This window comes from Aotus nancymaae, unplaced genomic scaffold (genome assembly GCF_030222135.1).
Source record: "Aotus nancymaae isolate 86718 unplaced genomic scaffold, 86718_ANA_hifiasm-v0.15.2.pri h1tg000018l, whole genome shotgun sequence".
NCBI lineage: Eukaryota > Metazoa > Chordata > Mammalia > Primates > Aotidae > Aotus > Aotus nancymaae.
In genome coordinates this window covers 12,880,511-12,903,274 of record NW_026988430.1, presented here as the reverse complement: position 1 = coordinate 12,903,274, position 22,764 = coordinate 12,880,511, and the positions used below count along the sequence as shown (strand labels likewise).

General features: G+C 38.8%; 1 protein-coding gene across 1 annotated transcript in view; it reads right to left on the bottom strand.

Annotated features, from left to right (window-relative positions):
• Window positions 1-1,978: 1,978 nt before the first annotated feature.
• The window catches only part of HS3ST3A1 (heparan sulfate-glucosamine 3-sulfotransferase 3A1), a 105,034-nt gene continuing 84,248 nt past the window's right edge, over window positions 1,979-22,764 (bottom strand). The window contains exon 2 of the mRNA XM_012453042.2: window positions 1,979-4,164. Within this exon, the coding sequence (XP_012308465.2) occupies window positions 3,543-4,164 (622 nt within the window). The 3' untranslated portion in view covers window positions 1,979-3,542. The remainder of the gene's footprint in view (window positions 4,165-22,764) is intronic.

The following is a 22,764-nucleotide window of genomic DNA, read 5'->3' as shown; positions in this document are numbered from 1 at the left end:
GAAGGAAGGAAGGAGGGAAAGAAAGAGAAGGAAGGAGGGAGGGAAGGAAGGAAGGGAGAAAGAAAAGAAGAGAGTAGAAAAGAATAGACGAAAAAAGAAACGTTTTCAAGAGAAAAACTGGAATGGTGACTGAAAGAATTACCAGTCCAGCATTAATTAGAATCTGGCTTTTAGACCTGAGGCACACACTGGTTGTGACTGATACACTTCTTAACCCAGGAACTGCAGCATGACTGACATTTTTGTTGAGATCATTTTTGGTTATAGAGACTTTCCTGTGCATTACAGAATGTTTAGCAGCACCCCTGGCCTCTACCCAGGAGGCTAGTGGCACCTCTACCCGGGATGCTAGTAGCACTCCTCTACCCTTGAGACAACCAAAAATATCTCCAGACGTTGCCCTGGGATGCAAAATCACCTTTTGTTGAGAAGTATTGTCTTAAGCCCTAGTGAAACTGAGTGAAACATCTATAAAATGAAACTAATGAGTGCAGAGAGCTGCTCTTGTTGGTATAAGGTAAAATAATGCATTCGAAAGGGCAGTCTGCAATATAAATATAAGGCGTTATTATTTTATAGACAGATTTATTTATTCACATATTGAATTTAAGGTATCTTCATGGGGAGCAGGGGACTCAGCACGTCTCAGCTGGCAGAATACGATGAGACTGTTTAGGAGAAATGTATCCCCTTTTCAACTGTAATATCAAGAGTTAAGAATTTACAGACACATCAATGTTTTAAACTCCTGTATAACAAGTTAACAAAAGGATTCAGGTGCTGAACAGGGATTTGATCCAAATGACCACTGAGGTTGATTTCAGCTTTGAAGATCCTTCGAAAATAAGAAAATTAGAATGGGATTAATACTTCTAGAATAATCGATATCCATTCTCTATAAGCATATTAATCTCCATTTATTGAAATAAAATTAATTGCCCTAGAAGTGAGTAAGTTCTCTGGAGAATGGATACACTGTAGATGTGATCTTGAAAGCAAACTGCTCAAAATGAAGCTGTAGATATTTTCTATATATTCTTCTTGAAAGACAACACATTACCTCTAAGAAAAGGGAAGGGGATTGGGAGGCATGGCTTTGGAGCAGACAGCTCAGAGAATGGACGCTCAGATGTTCCAATCAAGATCAAAGCCTATTATTTGGTGTAGCTAAACAGACAGAATAAATGTGAAGCCAAATTTATGCACAGCAGGGATGAGTACCTTATAGAGGCAGAAATGAATGGATATTCCTGCTAGAGAACACTGACTCTTAATCTTTATACATTTTGCTAGGACTTATTATTTCTAACACTCTTAGGAAGTCCTAGAATTTTGAAGGTTTTCCTGGAGTCTTCTGTAGCCATTAATTTTTAAAATAATATGAACAAAAATATCTGTGTTCAAAAAGAGATCCTTTGCATTCAATTCTGTTCTTTTATTATTTCTTTCACATTAAAAAAAGTGAAGGTTGCAGAATGCAATTGTTTCTTTGTGCAAGCCACTTTTGCATAATGCCAAGCAAACACTTACAAAATAATCAGTTGTACAAACAACATGAGCTAAGAGAAATGATGATAAGCGTTTAAAATGAGTATCTTGTTGCAGCTAGTGATTCAAGTAGAATAAAAACAGTCTGTGGCATTGAGAAATTGAGGGCATAGACATGAAGGAAATCGACTGAAAAAAGGTGACCCGGATTTTGGGTTTACTTAACTCCTGTAAATGGGATATTAACAGATAAATCAAAAGATTTGGAGCAATGACAAAATATCTAACACTTAAAAGATGTTTTCCTTCATTTTAATCCTATGTTAAGCTTCTCAAGAAATATTTACATCACCTGATGCAGCATCTATGGTAAATGCATGATTGTACTGCATATTTGAAAACAATTTTAGTTTCTTTTGATTGACAACATTAGAGAAGAAAAATAATATAATTTTAGAGTGTCTGGTCCTTTAAATTTTGGCAGATAAAGAAAACTTCCATGAAATAGAAGACATTTTTCCTCTTGGTTTTAAACTTCTAATAAAATGTTGCTGACAGACTAATTATAAATGTTTTATATATTTCATGCATATGTGTTCCTCTCTAAACCAATTTATTTCCCATTAATGCTAATCTTGTTAATGCCCACTCAGAGAGGAAAGGAATACTCTTAATAAACTATTGATTTATTTGAGTGATTTAAGTGGGGGATGGGCAGAAACCGATGAGAGAAGAGGAAAAGCCACCATTTTGCCCACAAACGCATTTCCTAGAATATTTTTCCAAATATTAATGAACATTAGGTTAATAAATGGTATAAATAGGACGTGGGGGGAGAATAAAGTGACAAAGTGATAGTCCGCCATCCATGAAAAATAAAAACATTGTAAACGAATGGCTATTTTTTTAGAGTACTAGCAATTACAAGTGAGATATTGCAAAAGGTAGGTTTTCTTTCTTTAGAAAGAGGTAAATTAAAAAATGAATGAGACTTATACTTGCAAGTGCTAATTGAAGTCTGTTTTTCTTTCTTAAAAAAGTCGGTTAAGTCAACAAATGGGTAAGTTATGTTCCTGGCACATCTTGCGCTACCCCTAGTGTGGCTGGCCACCTTGTCCTCCATGCAAGAATCCAACAATTCCTCTCCAATTTCGTCAAGCACCCATCAGTCAAGATTTCCATATCTCAGGGTATTTTAAGAAGCCAAGAAGCAAGATTGGCTCTTAAGAGAGGCTGTGTCCAGGTCTGAGTGGTTTTCTTGAACACAGCTTTGTAATGAGACTTGGGGGTAGCCTGGGACTTAGAAAACAAGGGAACACCCTCTCTGTCCATTTTCACATCATCTGAAAACTAGCTAACCATTTCTAAAGGTGCAGATGTCTTCTTTCCCATTCTCCCTGGAAAAAGTGGCCTGAAATAGGGAACAAGTGGAAGATGAAATTTTGTCCAGGGCCCACCATTTAGCCTTCAGATACATCATTCCACCTCCCAGAGACTCAGGTTTCCTTTCTGTAAAAAGGGGATAATAATCTCTACTTACTGTGCTCTTATATAACAGAGCAATATTTTTTTTAAGTGATCAAAAAGGTGTATTGGAAAGTACTATGAAAACTGTGAAGTGGGTACAAACATATAATACTAACTGGGAAATAATTTAAGAAAAAGTGGCACAGGAAAACGGGGAGAAAAATATAAGGTTAGATATCAGTTTCATCAGGGCCTTGTATTAAAAGAAGAGAGAGAGAGATGTTTACCCTCAGGATTTTCTGAAAACTTTTAATGACAACTGATGCTTATAGTTTATGGGTATATAGGACATAAAATAAAAACTGGAAATTGAAAGCCTTTAGACAGTGAAATTTTCCTTTTGTTGATCCAAATGTTTGGTGTTGGTTATACATTAAGATGGGGTGGGGGTGAGAACAAGCTCTTAACATTCATTGAAAAAAAATACTGAAACATATTTTCAGCACAAATATTAAACTGCCTCTTCTCTACCGATTGGTAAAAAAATATATTATATTTTGATTTTTTTTTCTTTTTAAATTATATGGTTATCCATCCCAGCCGAAGTCGTGCCCGGTCATCTGGTAGAACTTGAGGTTGAAAGGCCGGTAGAACTCACGCAGCCTGCGCACCACCTCGCGGTCGATCTCGGGGTGGGTCCTGCCCTTGGTCTTGCCCAGGCAGTGGGGCCGGCTGCTGCCCTCCGCCTTCTTCAGGCAGGGGAAGCCCTTGGTCTTGTTGAAGTAGAAGTGCTTGTCCGTGATGATCCTCTTGAGGCCCAGGAAGTCCTGCACGCGGCCCAGCTCGCCGGCCGGGTCGCTGATGAGCCGCTCGCCGCTCACGAAGAGCATCTGGCGGATGGGGAAGTGGCGCAGCCAGTGCTCCAGGTGCTTGGCGTAGATGCCGATCTGGATGGCGCTCCACGACGTGTCGATGAGGCCCATCGTCCTGTTTTTGAACGTCAAGCTCTCGAAGGTGGGGATGTCGGGCCGCTTGGACAGCGTCTGCGTGTAGTCCGAGATGGCCCTGGTCACCGGGTCCCGCACCACCACGATGAGCTTGGTGTCCTTGGACATGGCCGAGATGCGCGCGGGCGCCTCCCGCGTGACGAAGTAGCTGGGCGTCTTCTCCATGGTGATCTGCCCGTCCAGGCTTCTGGGCATCAGGTCCCTGAGAAAAGCAAAAGGGCAAGTCAGAGGTGTGCACAGAGAGCTCAGTCCCAGGAGAGACTGTGATGTACACTCTGGAGCCAGACTGCCGTTCCCGCTCCCCTACTTGCTGGGTTTCTGATGGTGAAGTCTCACTAGCAGCCCTGCACCGCAGATTCCTCGTGTATTGAACAGAGAATATTACCCTTCGCAATTTCGTGATGATTAAATGAGTTAATATACCTCAACAGCTTAGAAAAGTGCCTGGTTCCTAATAAATGCCATGTTAAGTTTCTGTGTTTTATTACTGTTTATCTGCAATGCTGTAAGAAAATAACCTTGGTCAAAATCTTCAGTTGAATTAGAATGTTGTCGTAAACACGATTATAGGGCTATGAGATAGTATTAAAATACCTTGAGCCCTTCCTGTGGTTTTCTTACAAACAAAGCAATTATATTCAACATAACATAGCATATTACACAAAATACTTAGGTTTGTAATTCCTGAGGTTTCCTGCAACAAACAAGACTTATTAAAGAATCTATCTTTTGCCTAACGATTTGAAATGCCATCATTATCATATTCTAAATATGGTGATTCCTTTCCACCTTGGCCCACTTATGTTATTATCATGCGATAGTATATTTTCATGTACACCAAAGTAAATTCTGACTCTCTGTTGTTCAAGATGTCCTTGATGATTCTTGTCTGTTTTTCCTCCTGACAAATGAGAAATCACTTTGTCACATTAAAAACAAAAATGCCACTGGAGTCTTGATAGAGCGGATATTGCTTCTCTGCTCAAACAAGCGTTCTACTGAGAAGGATGGGCCTCAGGGCCAGTCAAAACGTATGAACAAGAGAGATAAAATCTATTTGTTCTTCCAACTTAAGTATACTGCAATTAAATGCACTATTTGTTGAGACAGATATACACAGATGGACAGACACATAGATACAGATTTTTAGTTATTTCATTTTGTAGTCTTGATTTCTCTCTTAATGTAGGCATTATCTAGGATTGTATTAAATCTTTAATTCTGATGATAGATTTGCCACTTTTGTTCATGGAATTTATGATTAGTTTATACTTTGCATCTGCAAGGAAAGGATACACTTTGTATTATGGGAGCTTGCAGTTATTAATTGCCTATGATTTTGTCCCACCAACACTATCTGCTAACTATATTTTGTGAAACATGTCAAACATACACAAAAGCAGAGAAAATTGTCAAATCAATCTCATGTACCTTAAATCCAGCTTCAAAAATTCATAACAGCCAATTTTATTTATAAATCCCCTTATTCCTACCACCTCATGCCATTTGGATTATTTTAAAGTCATTCACAAACATCGTATCAGTGGATTAGTAAGTATTCCTGCCCCTGCTTGCATTATTTCTGGCACAATTCCTCAATCTCTGGGGCAATCTGATAGCCCTGATACTCCCTTAGTTTTAATGATGCAGGTTCTGGGACTCAGAAAACGATACCCCAAAATGAAGTCCCCAAAAGCAGCCTCAGAAGCAGACGTTCTTCTCTGAACTTCTGCCCTTCTGTCTTTCAGACTCACTCTTACCCCAGACTAGCCATAGAAACTAAAATCCCTCTCCCCCAAGGTGGGTCATAGAAACCACAACTCCTTTTCCCCAAAGCCTGCCATAAAACCTAAAAACATTACTCTAACTTTCCTTCCACGTCTCTGTACAAACACTGGCCATAAAGATATTATCTGGGTTGAAGTGGGCAGATCACCTGAGTTTAAGACCAGCCTGACCAATATGGAGAAACCCCATCTCTACTAAAAAAATTAAATAAATACAAAATTAGCCAGGCATGGTGGCGCATGCCTGTAATCCCAGCTACTTGGGAGGCTGAGGCAGGAGAATTGCTTTAACCCAGGAGGTAGAGGTTGCGGTGAGCCAAGATTGAGCCACTGCACTCCAGCCTGGGCAACAAGAGCAAAACTTCATCTTTAAAAAAAAGAAAGAAAAGAAAAGAAAAAAGAAATTATCTGACTTACTCTGTTTGACTGTAGGTTATAAGACCTTCATTCCTGAGACAGTCCTGTCCCACACCCAGAAGGAAGGAAGGCTTGCTCAGAGAGGCCAAGAAGAGTCTAGACAGACAGGCCTTGCAGGGTTCCCCCACCGAGCCTATTATCATTAGGTCATACCCTTTCTATCCAATCCTATTTCTATATAACTGTCCTTATTTAGTTAAGCCTAAGCATAAAAATGGACAATTTCTCCTGTATCTCTGCATCTTCACTCTGAAGGATCCTGCATACAGAGTAATAAATGTGGATGCCTTTTCTCCTATGAATCTGCCTCTCATCAGTGATTTTCAGCAAGCCTTCAAGAGTTGAAGGGGAAGTTCTCCCTTAGCCTACACACAGGTTTCCTCCCATTTTTGTTCTTTTTTTTTTTTTTTTTTTGGTAGGTTTTTTTTTTTTTTTGGTCATTTCAGTCAGGTTATCATTAGACATTTGCTTTCTGTTTCTGAGCTTTTTTTTTTTTTTTTTTTTTTTTTTTGAGGCAGAGTCTCGCTCCATCACCAGGCACCAGGCTGGAGTGCAGCGGTGCGATCTTGGGTCACTGGAACCTCCGCCTCCCAGGTTCAAGCAATTCTCCTGCCTCAGCCTCCTGAGTAGCTGGGAGTACAGATGTGTGCCATCATGCTCAGCTAATTTTTAAATTTTAGTAGAGACGGGGTTTCACTATGTTGGCCAGATGGTCTCGATCTCTTGACTTCGTGATCCACCCACCTCGGCCTCTCAAATTGCTGGGATTACAGGCTCGAGCCACCACGCCCAGCCTCTGAGTTTTTTCTAATTGTTAAAATAAATGTGAACTTCCTTTTTCAAAATAACTTTTAATGTACCTAATTTCCCACCTCTTAGATAGACCTTAAGTTCTGGGGAAGAGTAAGCGAAGACTAGAGAGTTTGTTGTTGACACAAAGGAGACATACACATTACTATAACCACCTATGTGACGCAGATTCCACTGTGTGATATGACTGCACAGAACTCATTCCTTTGTGACTCCTTCTACGGAACAGAAAAGTTGTCTAGACCAGCCTAATATAAAAGCTTACATTATGCTTGTCTAAGATGAGCCAGGAGATCTACCCACAGGTTGTTGAAATTTCTCAGTAAGGGGAATTTAATCAAATGTGTGGAAAAGTTTTGGGCTTGAAAAGCAATCATCAACCACACTGAAGTGATAACAAAGAGTATCTACTGATTTTATTTATTTTTTTGAAAAACCCAGCATTACTGTCTCTTTGTTTCTATATATCTTTCACTTTCAACTACTTTATTTCCAATTTTGACCAGTAAAATAGAGATAGTATAATACTTCACTCAATTTTGACCAATCAAATAGAGATAGCATAATAAATACTTCACTCAGGAGCTTCCGATTGGCCTGTGGGAAAAGGAGCGTTGTGGGTGGGGCTGGGGCGGGGAATTGTTGCAGGAGACTTTCACAGATATTGAGACGATACATTGTGCTGGACCAGAGGAAACAGTGTTAAAACCAGTAAAAAAAGAAAACATATTTTAAATAATCTCAATAGATTGGGGAAAACAGCTATCCAACATAAAAGGAGTTTGAAGAGGAAACAGTTAAAATAGAATTGCAAAAGAAAAACACATTCATTACTGTCATCTGCAGGATGAGGAAAACTGACTGATTTAGTATGGGGTGGGAGTCGTGAGTTGGGCTTAACTAAAAGCTACCTGCAAGCTTCTTTCTGCAAAAAGAAAGAAACGAGAGTCTAAATAAATCCACACCTTGTAGAAAATGGTTGCTTTGTAACAGGACTCACAACAGAGTTCTTTAAATTGCAATCTTTAAATTTTTGTTTTTCAAAAAAGTCAATGAAGGGGATAAAACATTTTTCAGACATTTTCTTACTGCAAATCTTACTGGATTTTAATGTTCAACAAAGCACCACATTATCACATAAAACAAAAGCCATGTGTATGTTGGAATACTGCATTTCAAAGTGTCTAGAACTTGAGAATCATTCTTCTTTACCTGAGTAAGGTACATATTATGTTGGTGTAAAGGTAATTGTGGCTTCTGCAATTATTGACAAAAGTGCAATTACTTTTGCACGAACCTAATACTATGACTGTGCTTTGTGTAAAAGATGGGGCCTGGGATGGGTAGTGAAAGCTCTATACCAGTATTACAGGTCTGTAGAAATACAGGGCAGGCTACGGGAGCACAAAGGTGTGTGCAGTGAGTAATTCCATGAGGTTTGCCTGAAGACAGAACCGGTGAGAAGGGATATGAGAAATTCAACTGCACGATGGGAGGCGTAGGTCCTACGAGAACTTACTTTCCAAGCTAAGTCGTGTAGACCATTCCAACCTCCTCTTTAAATAGTGAACAAAATTTGGAGACATGCAGAGTAGGTATGAGGATGAGGAAATGGGTAGAAACCAACACTACAAGGAAAAATTGGAGAAGTGTATTTGTTTAGTCCTGAGGGAGGTGAAGATAAGAAGAAATTTCATAAGCAAATTAAGAATTATATTATAAGGTAGATTATACACAGTTGCTCTTCTCTCCATAGAACTCAAAGAGAATTCACAAGAACCAAAAGGTGGAAGCAATCCAAGGGTCTATTGACAGATGAATGGATAAACAAAATGTGGTTTATGCATACAATGGAATACTATTCAGAAATTCTGACACACACTGCAACATGGGTGAACCTTGAGGACATTATGCCAAGTGAAATAATCCAGTCACAAAAAGACAAATACTCTGTGAGTCCACTTATATATCTAGGGTACTCAAATTCATTGAGACCGAAAGTAGAATGGTGGTTTCCAGGGGTTGTGGGCAAGAGGAACAGAGAGTTATTGTTCAGTAGGTATGAAGTTTTAGTGTTGTGAGAGTTCTGGAGATTGATTGCATAACAACGTGTATGTACTTAACACTACTGGACCTAACAATGGTTAAAATGGTAAATTTTATGTTATGTGTATTTTACTACAATTTTTTAAAAAAGAACTTAAGAGAGGACAAACATTTTAGTGGCATTGATAGAAATTAGACAAAAGAGTATTTTTGCTTTGTGGCTAATTAAACATTAGAACAAGGTACTGCTGAAGGAGACTGTGATTTTGCTAAAAGCGAAATACAAGAATTTATGAGATTTTTGTGCAGCTGATCTCAAATCAAAAAATGAGGTTTGTGGTCCATGCCTACTGCCTGCTGCATGATCACTAGCTAGTAATTTAACATCTCTATGCTCAGTTTATTCGCCTTACCAGAAAAATCAAGCCAAGGTTCAAAGGTGGTCCAAATCTTGTTCACTGTTTAAAGAGGAGGTTGGAATGGTCTACAAGACTTAGCTTGGAAAGTAAGCTCTCCTAGGACCTACGCCTCCCATCATGAAGTTGAATTTCTCATATCCCTTCTCACCTGTTCTGTCTTCAGGCAAACCTCATGAAGTGCCAACACGGCCATTATTACTGCAGAGAATACATGGAAGCACTCTTTTTAAGAATGTGACACCTAGTGTTCTGAACTCCCAACTAGAAGGAGAGCCCCACTTCGTCCAGCTAATAAAGGGTCCAGAGAGTTACAGCTCTTTGCTATGTTCCTGACACGCCTGCCCATTTTTCATTCAGACAGTGAAGATGCCTGGTTTGAAGACCATGAGCTGGCTACATTATTTGGAAGGACACAGCCTGGTTTATTATCCTATATGGTGTGAGAGAGATGGGCTCAGTTTTTAAGGGGATTTCATTTCCTTCCATGACATGGGTGCAGTTGTGCCAGGAAGGAAACTGCTTGGCAATACTTCTATCTGGCCCAAGCATCATGCCCTCCTCCACTGTGCTGGGAATTCCATTCTGGATCTGATCTGTCACACTGAGTAAGGCTCTCGGAGTCTAGGGTTGTTAGAGCTGCTGTCTGTCTGTGGTGACAGAAATGTTATGGCCAAGCAGGAACCACGACAGACATGCTAAGTTGTCTTTTGTTTTCTACCCAAGTTCTCAACCAAGTCAGTAGTTAATAGAGGGAATACTGAAATGACCCAGAGGACTTTCCCACTGCCACAGTGGGGACAGTGAGGGGACAGACCCGCCTCCACGGCTATGCCTCAGTGATGGTCCAGGAGGCAAGGCTAGCACTCTAGCACGGGCTGCACCACTGCCACCTCTATGATCAGGGAACAAACAGCCCTCCATGACATTCCACAATGCAGATGCACGGTGCATCCAAATATGTGCAAGACAGAATAAAAAGGACTTCCCTTGTGTGCCTCACTCTTCTTATCAATTTGGGCCATTTGCCCAGAATTCCCACAGCCCTCATGTTGTCTTTTGGCTTCTTCATCCTCCCTCTGGAACCGCTACCGGCCTTGTCTGGAAGTACTTCTTCCAAAAAAACAGTTACCCTGGTACCCTTCCCCATTTTATTTTTAATCAATATTGTTTGGTCAGCTTTCTATTTATATGGAAAAACAAATCTTGGCATTTGCTGCTAACTATTTAGGAAAAATTAATTCCAGATTGTCTGAATATATAAATATAAGTAGTGAAACAGTAAACTTTTGGAAGGAAACCTAGAATATCTTGATGATTTTGAAGGAGGTAAAGTTTTGTTAATTTCTTAAAGGAATAACTATAATGAAAAAATAAATGACCTACAGCAGTGTAGTGTGGGAAGTAAATTTTAAAAAGAAAAAAAAGACTTGTGCTATATTAAAATAGGGACTTCTGCTCATCAAATGATACCATTAAGTTAGCAAAAAGGCAAGCCTCAGAATTATATTAAAAAAACACTTAAAATACATGTATATCAACAAAAGAGTCATATCCATAACATATAAAGAGCTCCTATAAATCAATAAGTAAAAGTAACTTGACAGCATAGAAGAAAAATGGGCAAAAAACTAGAATAAGCACTTTAAACAAAAGACAGTATCCACAAAATTACAGCTAGATATGAAGAATAAGTTTTAGTGTTCTGTAGCACTGTAGGGTGAATATGGTTAACAACAATTTCATATATGTTTTCAACAAGCTGGAAGAGAAGATTTTTGAATGCTCACAACACTACCAAGTAATCAATGTTTGAGGTGAGGGATATGCTAACTACCCTGATTTGGTTATTACATTGCATCTAAGTATTGAAATATCACTCTGGGTCCCATAAATATATACAACTATTAATGCCAACTAAAAATAAAATGGAAAATAAATAAATAAAAAGTATCTAAATAATCAATAGACACACAAAAAGGCACTGAACTTCATCGGTCATCAGGAAAATGTAAATTAAAACACAGTACTATACTATAACACACCTACTGGTCATCTAGAATAAAAATGACAGAGAATTCTGAGTTTGGGTGAGAATGTGGAACCGGCACCTTGGTGGTTAAAGAGTAAACCGGCACAGTAACTTTAGAAAACTGTTTGGTACTATCTACCAAACAAGTGCATTCACTGTGACCCAGCCATTTCACGGCCAGGGCTATACTCAGTGGAAATCATACATAGGTTCACCAAAAGACATGTTCACAAATATTCACAGACAATCCTAACAGTCCCCAATTCAAGCTCTCCAAATGTCCACCCAAAATAGATGCACATAGATGCACAGTGAAATCCTAAACAGCACACAGCAAGAATGACATAAAACCTGGGAGTAGGCTGGCTACTGTGGCTCATGCCTGTAATCCCAGGGAGTCCGAGGCTGGCGGCTCATAACATCAGGAGTTCGAGACCAGCCTAACCAATATGGTGAAACCCCGTCTCTACTAAAACTACACAAATTAGCAGGGTGTGGTGGGTGCGCCTGTAATCACAGCTACTCAGGAGGCTGAGGCAGGAGAATCGCTTGAACCTGGGGGGCAGAGATTGCAGTAAGCCAGGATCACGCCATTGCACTCCAGCCTGGGCGACAGCGTGAGACTCTATCTCCAAAAACAAACAACAATAACAAAAACCTGCGGGTGAACATCACAATGTCAACAAACAGAGTCAGTCACAAAAATGTAAACACTGTATGATTTCCTTTATTAAAAATGTTCTTAAACAGGCCGAATTCATCTATCCCATTCAATGTCAAAACAATGGTTACCCTTAGGGGAATCGGTGTCTAGAAGAGGGCATGAGCAGGACTTCCAGGCTGAAGGAAAAGTCCCAGTTCACGACCTGGGTGCTGGTCACACAATCGTATCCACTTTGTGAAAATTTACTGAGCTGTATCTCATGATTTGTGTCCTTTTTTATATTTATGTTGTACTTGAATGAAGTTTTACTATGCTTATAAAAAATAAATGGACCAATATCCCATAATGCTTTAAGAAACGCATGATTTTTTTTTTTAAAAAAAGGGTATTTGCGAAGCCCACTATATCTCCAATTTGTGTAAATTCAGATCACAAAGGAATAGGAGTGACGCTCACATACCCAGGAGTCAGGCATCCTCTCCAAGACCACTTCTCCCTCACCCCATGTAAATGACAAGACAGCAGCTGCCCCTCACCTGGGCTACTGTGAGCACAGTGGTGTGCAGTACATCCTGGAGAATGTGTTGCGAAGTGTGAACTCAGAAAAGAGAGAATTGAAGAATAAGTTATGTTCGCAAAACATTTTGGCAACGACTTTTTCAGCTAACCCTTACACAGCCAAAAAAGAGATACGGTAGGTAATTACGTTCCCTAATTTTTCTAAGAACAAAGCTGAGATTCAAAGAGACTGAGCAGTATGCTGAAATCTTCACAATAAGTGTATGGAAGCCGATGGGTGGTCCTCAAATGCCTAGTACAAGGTTCTTTCTATTGCAGCAGATAAGAGAAAGTCAGCAGCCAGAGGGGATCACAAAAATAATATACAGACGATGGCTCTGATGGAACGAATTTAACAGATGAAAAACATGGGACCCTGCGAGAGTTATCCAGAAGGTAGCTGTGAAGATCCCGAAAGAACTAAATCCTGAATTGAATACAGATGAGATGAAGAAACGTGTCTGCTTGAATTGGGGAGCTGTATGACATTAGACCGAAAAGATGACGATTTGATTAATGTCTGTGATATATTAAATCTGAAGCAGTGTGCAGGTTTGCAGCAGGAACAGACTGCAGGTGGTTAAATACTTCAGGGGCTCTTGCAACAGAATCCAAGCTTGAGGAGTTAAAGGCTTGGATTAGGGTGGTGAAAGTCGGAAATACAGGGTGGCTGAGGACAAAAGAAATATTTAGAGTATAATCTATGAGGTTAGATAGCTGATTTGTGACCGAAACAATGTAGACATTTTCAAAAAATAGGGTGGGAACGAATGAAAGTTTTAATTAAAGCGAACAATTATTTGAAGAAGGATGTGATCCCCTGTCACCCTTAAAAAAGGAAATTTGGATTTCCGTTTCAGTAGAGTTGGAGTTACTTTTTTTAAAGTTTGGATTTCTGCATGAGGATTCATGGAGACAAATGAGCAAGTTTTATTCTGAACTCACCTACAGATGGATCATGTATCTCCATGAAGACAACGTCGTTTTATAGGAAACTCAAAATCAGGACTAGGAATAAGGATTTCAGCCTCGATTTTGCTATTTATAAGCTGTGTGATCTTGGGCAAATCACTTTCATTCTCTTGGCCTCGATTTCTTCATAAACAAAAAAAGTGTATTGTCCTCAATGTCTGTAGGACCTTCCACTCTAAGATTCCATGTAGGAAGTGGGACTTTAATTCATTTTTCACTTGTCATATTTAAAACTCTGCACAGCATCATGCTGCTGTGTTCTGAAGTATGGCTCCACCAATCACATCAAGAGATTCATATAAATAATTACGCAGGGCAATTCTGCATCAACATAATTGATTTCAAAATCAATGAGGTCTGAAAGAATGCAGTTCAAATAACTGATGCCAAGAGAAAGCGCTGAGGTTAGTTCAAATGAAGGCTAACTTGACATATCCCTAAGGCTTGGGGACAGCAGAAAGACCAGGAAATCCATGAGCAGAGAGGTCTCACTATATTCCACAAGGCAAGCATGCATGTGATGAAGGAGACCCATGTCTATCCTATGCTTCCTCTGTGCCTGACACCTTGAAATAAGATGTCAAAGTCAGAAGATGAAGTTCATGGACAGGACTACATTAAAAATAATAGATCCAGGGCACCCAGAAATTCAAGTTCAGGGTCCTTAGGAAGAATATGATGAAGATAGAAGAAAATGAACACTTATTGAGCATTTACCATAGAACAAGGTCTGATGTATTATTTCTTGAGTCTCACAACAAAAACGAAAAGCTAAAACTATTCACCTAATGTCACAGATGGGGAAACAGGCTCAGAAAGATAATGAGACTTAACCAACACACACAGTTGCTAATAGGGTTAGAATGAAAACCCAGGTCCATCCAGCTCTGAAGAGCATATTCTTTCAACCTTCCCAAACAGCCAGGAAACATCAGAGTGACTCGTTTGGTTGATGTTCCTGGCCGTCTTTGACATTCTGCCAAAACATATGAGTGTTAAACGCATTCTTTACCTAGCCATCTCGGAATGCAAGTCACCCTCCCTGAAATCTTGTGAACAGGTAATATATATCACATGTATTTCAAAGGCTATCTTCTGCAAGGGAAGAACATCCTGCAAAGGGAAATCCCTGAGTTGTAATGCAAAGGTAATGTACCTTGAGGAATAAATAAATCTGGCCCATGTACATGTACTTTTTTTTAAGTCTATACAACCAAACAGAACTGTGTGTCTGTTTTTGGAAGCCTCAGGCAGCCTAACATGCTAGAAAAACACGCTCTTTTCATGGCCACAGAGAGAAGGTAGTTCCTGTGGGTCCTCGATGGTGTGTGTCTGGGAGCGGGGGAAACTGCTGCAAACTCTCTGTGCTGTCAGATCGCCATCCCTAGGGCCGAGCCCCACTCACATCCATATTTCTTTTCCTGCTGTTGTTATGTGGAACCCCACTGAAAACGTGACTTACAAGGCTGGAAAGAAAACTCCCTTTACTTGTTGTTTGAATTGGCTTCTGTGGGAGAGGAAGACTTATGTTTTTGAACCGGCTCCCACACTAACCAAATCTGGATATGCAATTCTAAGAACCAAACCATCATCAAGATAAGCTAAACCTCAGGGTTAGAGGCTGGGACACTGACCAGTGCCACTGATGGCAGACTCCTTCTAAAACTTTTAATGACCAAGTAAAGAAGAAAGAACAAAAAATAAGCTTTTATTCTCACGAGTCTTTATGACACAATATGTACCAACGCTTACTTCAAGAAAACAGCACAAGTTTCCCTGGACTCTAGGGGAGGAGAGAAAAGTCAAGGATTCCTGATCGTTAGGTTTTTTTTTTTTTTTTTTTTTTGAGACGGAGTTTCACTCTTGTTACCCAGGCTGGAGTGCAATGGCATGATCTCGACTCACCGCAACCTCCGCTTTCTGGGTTCAAGCAATTCTCCTGCCTCAGCTTCCTGAGTAGCTGGGACTACAGGCGAGTGCCACTATGCCCAGCTAAGTTTTGTATTTTTGGTAGAGACGGGGTTTCACCATGTTGATCAGGATGGTCTCGATCTCTTGACCTCGCAATCCACCCACCTCAGCCTCCCAAAGTGCGATCGTTAGTTTTGGGGAGCCTCATGGAAAGATAACAAACCCATCTATAGTCAGGTCAGATCAAAGAGTCTTCGTGGAAGACAAGGGGTAAGAGTGTTTTGGGCTCATAAATTCAAGTAAGAATCCTTTGTGTGTCTGTCGGATCTTAGAGTTTCCCAAGCAATTCCACACATTTTCTCTTTCATTGACTCATAGAAACAGTAAAAATAAACCAGTATTCTACAAGGCTCATTGCTTCACCCTCTGATCTCCCCTTCTATGTTAATTTCATCGGGGGAGCCCATGTATCCATAAGATGTAAGATATCATTTCTGGCCCAGTATGCATTGTTCCAAAATCTGTTTTAAAGTGGTTTCTGTCTCCTATGAGCCGGTGTGCTTCTATCAATGTCCTATCAAAGTATCAAATAATATCCAGAAAAATAACCTTACAACATTGAAAACTAAAGTTCACAAATAACCTAATTATGTCAGAATCTGTAAGATGATCAGAACCTAAGAAACCACCTGGAAAGGTAGGGATATATCCTACTTCCCCACCCTGAGGCCGTCTCTGGACTTCTGACATCCTTTGTGCACCAAGCCAAAAGTAACATTTCCTACCCTGAGAATAAACATCTCTTTAATTTCTTTTCTTTTTAAGCCTAGGTACCACTCTTGCCTTACCCTGGCCCTGGCAGAGATCCACACTTTGAAAATACTAGCAAACTTTTAGAGTTTCAGAATAAGGAAGTACTTCCTTGCATTTAAACAGAAAGGGAAACAACACAACATCTAGGCTACTGACAAACGAAGGAGGCGATGGGGAGTCTGACCTTAGCCTGCAGTCGTTAAGTGCCCAAAGTGGAGGAGTGCTTAAAGGAAAAAAGACCTTTATGCTCAGCTAAATTTTACTTCGTTTGATGATATATCAAAATGACATTTTCAGATATGCAATGGTTCAAAACAGTTAACACCTATGTAGCTCTGGGAAACAAACAAGCTTGAAGGTTCGTTTCAACCGAACAATAGATAGAGATAAATTCAAAGCACAAGAATGAAAAAGTTAGTGTATTTCAGTAAAATGAGGGACCATCTAAAGTCAGTCAGAATGGAAATGTCTGAAAGAATCATTCTTAACGTATCCATAAAAATGATGACAAACACATAGCAAAACTAAAATGTAATTAAGTTGGGATTTAAAGTCGGATCAATATTTGCAGTCCCTCAGAAGTGTGTGTGTATTTGTGTGCAAGAGAGACAGACAGACAGAGAGACAGACAGAGATTGATTGGTTACAAGGAGACAGGGAAAAGACCAGGAGGATAGGAGAAAAAAGAGAAGAATCTAGAATCTGTCAGAGATAAGAAAGTGCAAAGATTGTATTCTCTCAAGCAGCACCAGTAAAAATTAGAACTGGAAAAAAAACCTTAGAAATCCCCTAATCCAGCTGCTTCGTTTTACAGATGTTGAAAGGTTTGAGAAGGAGCTTGTCCTAAGTCATTCGGCCAAAAGAACGCAAAGCCAGGCTTAGATTCTGCATCTTCTGAAGCTTGGCTCACTGTTCTTTTTATGTTATATCATTCTGCCTTAATTCTGGAAATATAATGTGCCCAGAGCTTGATCACCTGAAAAACAAAATTCATCTTGAGAGGGTGGAATTCCCTTGCAGTGCTTCTGAACTGTGAAAGTTATATTAAATGTTGAGCCCCGATTAAAGGGCGAATTGGCTTTTCTTCAGCCTACCTGATTCTCATAACCACAGTATAAGGTCAGCATCTAGAAGAGGAGAATGGAATTCTTATTCAAAGTGGGGAGAGCCTGGGCCAAGGGCAGGCCCCTCTCCTGGCTCTGTGGTGGCTGCCACATCTAGGCTGATCTGGGCTCTTGACAGGAGTTTTATAAATGATTAGTTTGAGAGCTGTGCTATCGGCTTTTGTGCAACTGCGGGCAGCTGCTTCGGAACAGAGCTCTCATCAGCCTGGAATTATCGGGTCTTTGCATATGTGCGGCTGGAGATAAGCGGGGAGTTTGTGCTTTCCTTGCTTGGAAATCAACAATATAAGGAGAGTGGGGACGCTGAGAGAGGAACATGATGAGGATAAATCTAAAATTTTAGAAAGGCTCTTTGTTACATTTTGGCAACGGTGGGTTTTTTTGTTTGTTCATTCTCTATTTTTCTGTCGGTTTATTTTATTCTACTAGTTAGGTTTTGGATACAGAGTCAGTGCTAAATCAATATGTCTTTTAAGTGTGAACCAGGAAAAGTGACTTGTAGTTGTGATTTTGGCAGGCGTCTGGGGTCTTGGACTGCTGGATTCTTTCTAAAACTTGCCATCCTCACCCGGTTTGAATATCTCAGTTTCCTTGATTTTGAACAGCAGGAAAAGAGAAACATTGTGTCTCTTACAGATCAAAACAAACTTCCAAAATAATCTCTTATTAATCACTTTTATGCCGTAAAACTTCCAAAATAATGAGGTCATCATGAAATGAGGCATGCAGACAAAACAAACTAGGAAAACCATCCCTGAGTGTGCATTTTACGCAGCTCATCGGTGTAGCTGTACCACATACCACTACGAAGAAGTAAAACCATCCACCCGGTAGGGACACAGACAAGAAGCGCTCTGGCTTTAAGTCCCACAGTTTGGAAGTTCCCACAAATCACACACACACACACACACATTTATTATAGACACCATCACTCCGGCATCAGCCTAGTGCAACCAGAAACCCTAAATAACCTCTCTCATATTTCAATCCCAGGGAAATGCTTCTGCAAACCTCTTGTCTTATGTCTTCAAAACAAAAGGTCCAAATGCTGAGAACATACAGGGGTTGTGTTGCAGCAGATAGACACTGCTCCAGTTTGGGGAGGGATTTGGGTGAGGGAAGTAGTTAGCTAAGAGAAAAAATGCAAATTAAGTAACTTACCCAGTGCTGCCTATCAGAGAGAATGAAATAGCTTCTTGAAGTAAAAGTATCATTTCCTGATATTACTGAGTGTTCATTATTCTGCTTCTCCTAATCCAGTTCACAGTTCTGAAGATATTAACACATTATCAAGGTACTTACAACATTTGCACAAGGAGGTGGAGGGGCATATTTTATTATGAAGCAGATGATGCCATCTCTGATGTGTATAAATATGTAGGTCTAGATGAAACAGCTGAAGCCTGATACTGATTCTTTCTACTGGCAACTAGTTGGATGTTGAAAGCTAGAATGGAGAACATTTCTAATTTTGTAAATATGTTTGAGATTTAATTACAACTTAAAACTTAAGAAGAAGTCAATTTAAAATAACTTTTACTTCAAAATTTTATATTTATTAATTATAATCTATAGTTTGTCTTTGAATTTTGATAGATAACTTGGAATATTTTAGAAATAAAGACAACTTTTAAATATGCATGGAAATAACTTTCATTTCTTAAATTTTACGTTTATTTTAATTCATATTTTTGGTCAAAATATATTCAAATTTGTATACTTGCACAAAAATCCTTTAGATCAGGGGTCATCAAGCTATGGCCCACAGGTCAACCCCAGCTAGTGTTTTCAAATGCATAATCCCATTTATATGACACATTCAGAATAAGCAAATCTAAAGTGACAGAAAGCAGATTAGTTGTTGCCAAGGACTGAGGGGAGTGGGGAATGGGAATGGGAGCCATTGCTTAATAGATATGGTGTTTCCTTTTGAGGAGATAAAAGTGCTCTGGAATTTTATAGCGGTGGTGGTCAGCTATTTTTGTCGATAACGTTTTATTGAAACATAGGCACGTATATTTATGAAATGTATCCTCTCTGGATGTTTTTAAACCACAAACATGAGACTGGGTATTTGTGACAGAGATCACGTGGCCTACAGAATATTCATTATCTGGACCTTTTCATAAAACATTTTTCAACTTCTGCTTTAGAACATTATTGTCAGTAGCATAAAATTAATATTAAAAATCTTGATTGTAGCATAATTAGTATTTTGCTGAAATTAAGGGATAAAAAAAGTTGTACTGTGTAAGTACATAGTGGTTCATAATCTGCATATGTCTGTTTTATTGCTCATCCCAACATCGCTGGCACATCAACAGAATGCCCAAATGAGGAATAATAATTAAAGTGAGTCATTTTTGGGAACTTGCCAACTTTCAGACATAGAAAAATAATAGATCTAAATCTATTTTTCTGTTTTGTTGTTAGGAAGGAATATTTGTCAAAATAGGAGAATAGACTGTATTTCATTTAGCAGTTTATTAGCTTGATTTATAACTTTTTAAATGTTCAGACATATGGTATGTGGGCCTTCATTTGTGCTTTTGTCCAGGGACCTGAAATGTAAAGGGTGGGCCTGACACACCGGGACTTACAGCTAAGTCATGGTGAAGGAAAACAAGGTCCGCAGACAGGCCGTCCATTCCAAAAAAGCCTGGGGCTGTCAGGAGCTTAACTTTCCACATGAGGCACTTCATGCGGGCTAGGTGGCTCCATCACAGCAGAAATGCTGCAGACTGCTCACATCTGTGTGACTGAACAAAAATCTCTCTTCTTTCAGCACAGGAAAACAAAACATGGTAGGCTCTGAGGGGAGCAGCCTGTTTAGAAAATAGCTGCTTTCCAAATGGACTTATAAAAAAATTAAACTTAAGTAAAAATTTTAAAAATTATACACGTAAAGAAGGTTCATTATAGAAAACTTAGAAAATCCAGAGAAGCACAAAATTCTAGAAAGTAAAATTACTCACCCACCGCTCAGATATAGCATTGAAAAATACATCCATGCAGATCTCATTCTACGCAGAGCTTTATGTTAATCACTTATTTATAGCATTAAATTACATTGTGCACTCACTACTCCAAACTGCCTTTTGCACTTTGGAATAAATAGGAACACCATTCTTGTCATTAATTACACATCTACTTCATTTTAAATTGTCATGCGGTATCCTATTTTATGAAATGCCATAAAGTGTTTGGTGAATCCCTTATTATTGGATACCTAGGTTGTTTCTAAAGTTAAACATTTTTATTCACATGTTGAATTATTTCCTTGAAGTAGAAATGAAGGCATGAGTATTTTAAAGGCTTTGAGCCATACTGCAAAACTTCTATCAAGGTCTTTATATTTTGTCTTTGATTCTTAATATATTATTTTAAATATTTTGGTTCTATTTCAGTATATTAAAGTATATATTTTCTCATACAGTCATTAACATTTTGTATTATGATATTTAAATTGGATCCAGTACACATAAGGAAATGATTTTTTAATATTTTAATACTTATGTTTTAAATTAGAGCATTTCCCAGATGTTTATCAAGAATATGATTTTCAAAGACATTTTCTGGTTATGTATGTTTTGTCTATTTTTTTTTCCTTAGTTTTTTTGGGATTTTTTTTCTTAGATTTCAAACATTTTCTTTATATTAATGATATTCATTCCTTGTCTTTTATGTAGCAAACATTCCAGTTTATCCTTTCTTCTTTTTTGTTTATGGTGTTTTTAGTTTTTAAATATTTTAAAATCTACCAATGTTTTTCTTTATGACTTTTGCTTTTCCTTTATGATATTTCCTAAGAAAGTTCTTTCTAACCTTAACATTAAATAGATAAATATCCATCTTTGATCTGTATTTCATTTATTTGTGAATTCACTTTAAATTATGGTTAAAGTCAAATTCGAAATACATAGATTTTAAAATTAGGAACAAGTACCTGTCCTTTTATCCAGTATTGACCTGCCACCTACATCATATACTAAGTTGCTATGTATCCTTCATTTTGTGTTTAAAGTTTTTATACTGGTCTATGTTTATCTTGGCATTAGTAGAGCTCTCTTTTAATTACTGCAATTTGCCTGGTCTTGAAGCCTCATTCCTGTAATCCCAGCACTTTGGGAGGCTGAGGAGGGTGGATCACTTGAGGTCAGGCGTTTATAGGTATGGCGTTTCCTTTTGAGGAAACGTTGCCAGAGATGAGGAAAGGGTAAGACTACAAAGTGTAGCATGAGATTAAAGTGTGAAACTGTTTGATATTCAAATGGTGATGTTGGTTATGCCAATCAATACACATTGGATTTCACAGAGTTGTACTCCAGAAATGTCAATTTTACTAAATATTAATTTAAATATAAAACAAAAATTATACTGAGGAACATAAAAGAAAATTTGTACAAATAAAAGCCATATCATTTACCTAGATTAATGAACTAAATGTAGTAAAAAGTCATGTCTTCCTAAACTAGTCCTTACATTTTATGAAATGCCAATTCAAATGGAAATGAGGAGGGAAAGGGGATTTAATTAAATACTGTATAATTCTTCAATGCATTTGGAAGAAAATACATTCAAAAAATATTCAAGAGTAGAATAGGAAATTTCACATTGGATTTGAGACATATAAAATTGCAATAATTTTTTTTTGAGATGAGTGTCACTCTGTTGCCCAGACTGGAGTGCAGTGGCACAATCTCAGCTCACTGCAACCTCTGCCTCCCAGATTCAAGTGATTCTCCTGCCTCAGCCTCCTGAGTAGCAGGGATTACAAGCACCCGCCACCATGCCTGGCTAATTTTTGTATTTTTAGTAAAGACAGGGTTTCGCCATGTTGGCCAGGCTGATCTCAAACTCCTGGCCCCAGGTGATCTGCCTGCCTCTGCCTTTCAAAGTGCTGGGATTACAGGTGTGAGCCACCATGCCTGGCTGTAAATTTATTTTCCAGTAGGGTTTTATTATAGTTTATTAGGGTCAACTGGGAAAGGAAGAATTCTAGAAGAAAATTGCTTGAAAAAAATGGAGGCCTAAGAGATTGTGGCATATTCAGAGAATTATAAGTGGTTCTGTCTTGCTGGAGGGTGAAGTAAGAGGGATCCCACAGTTTGACTTACATATATTTAATTTACAGAAATTACAGTGGAAATAATACACAAATATTTATGTAAGATGGTGTCTAGTGTAGCACTGTTAACAAAGTTCTCAAAACAGGAAATAACTTAATCATTATTAACTTAATCCATCATTAG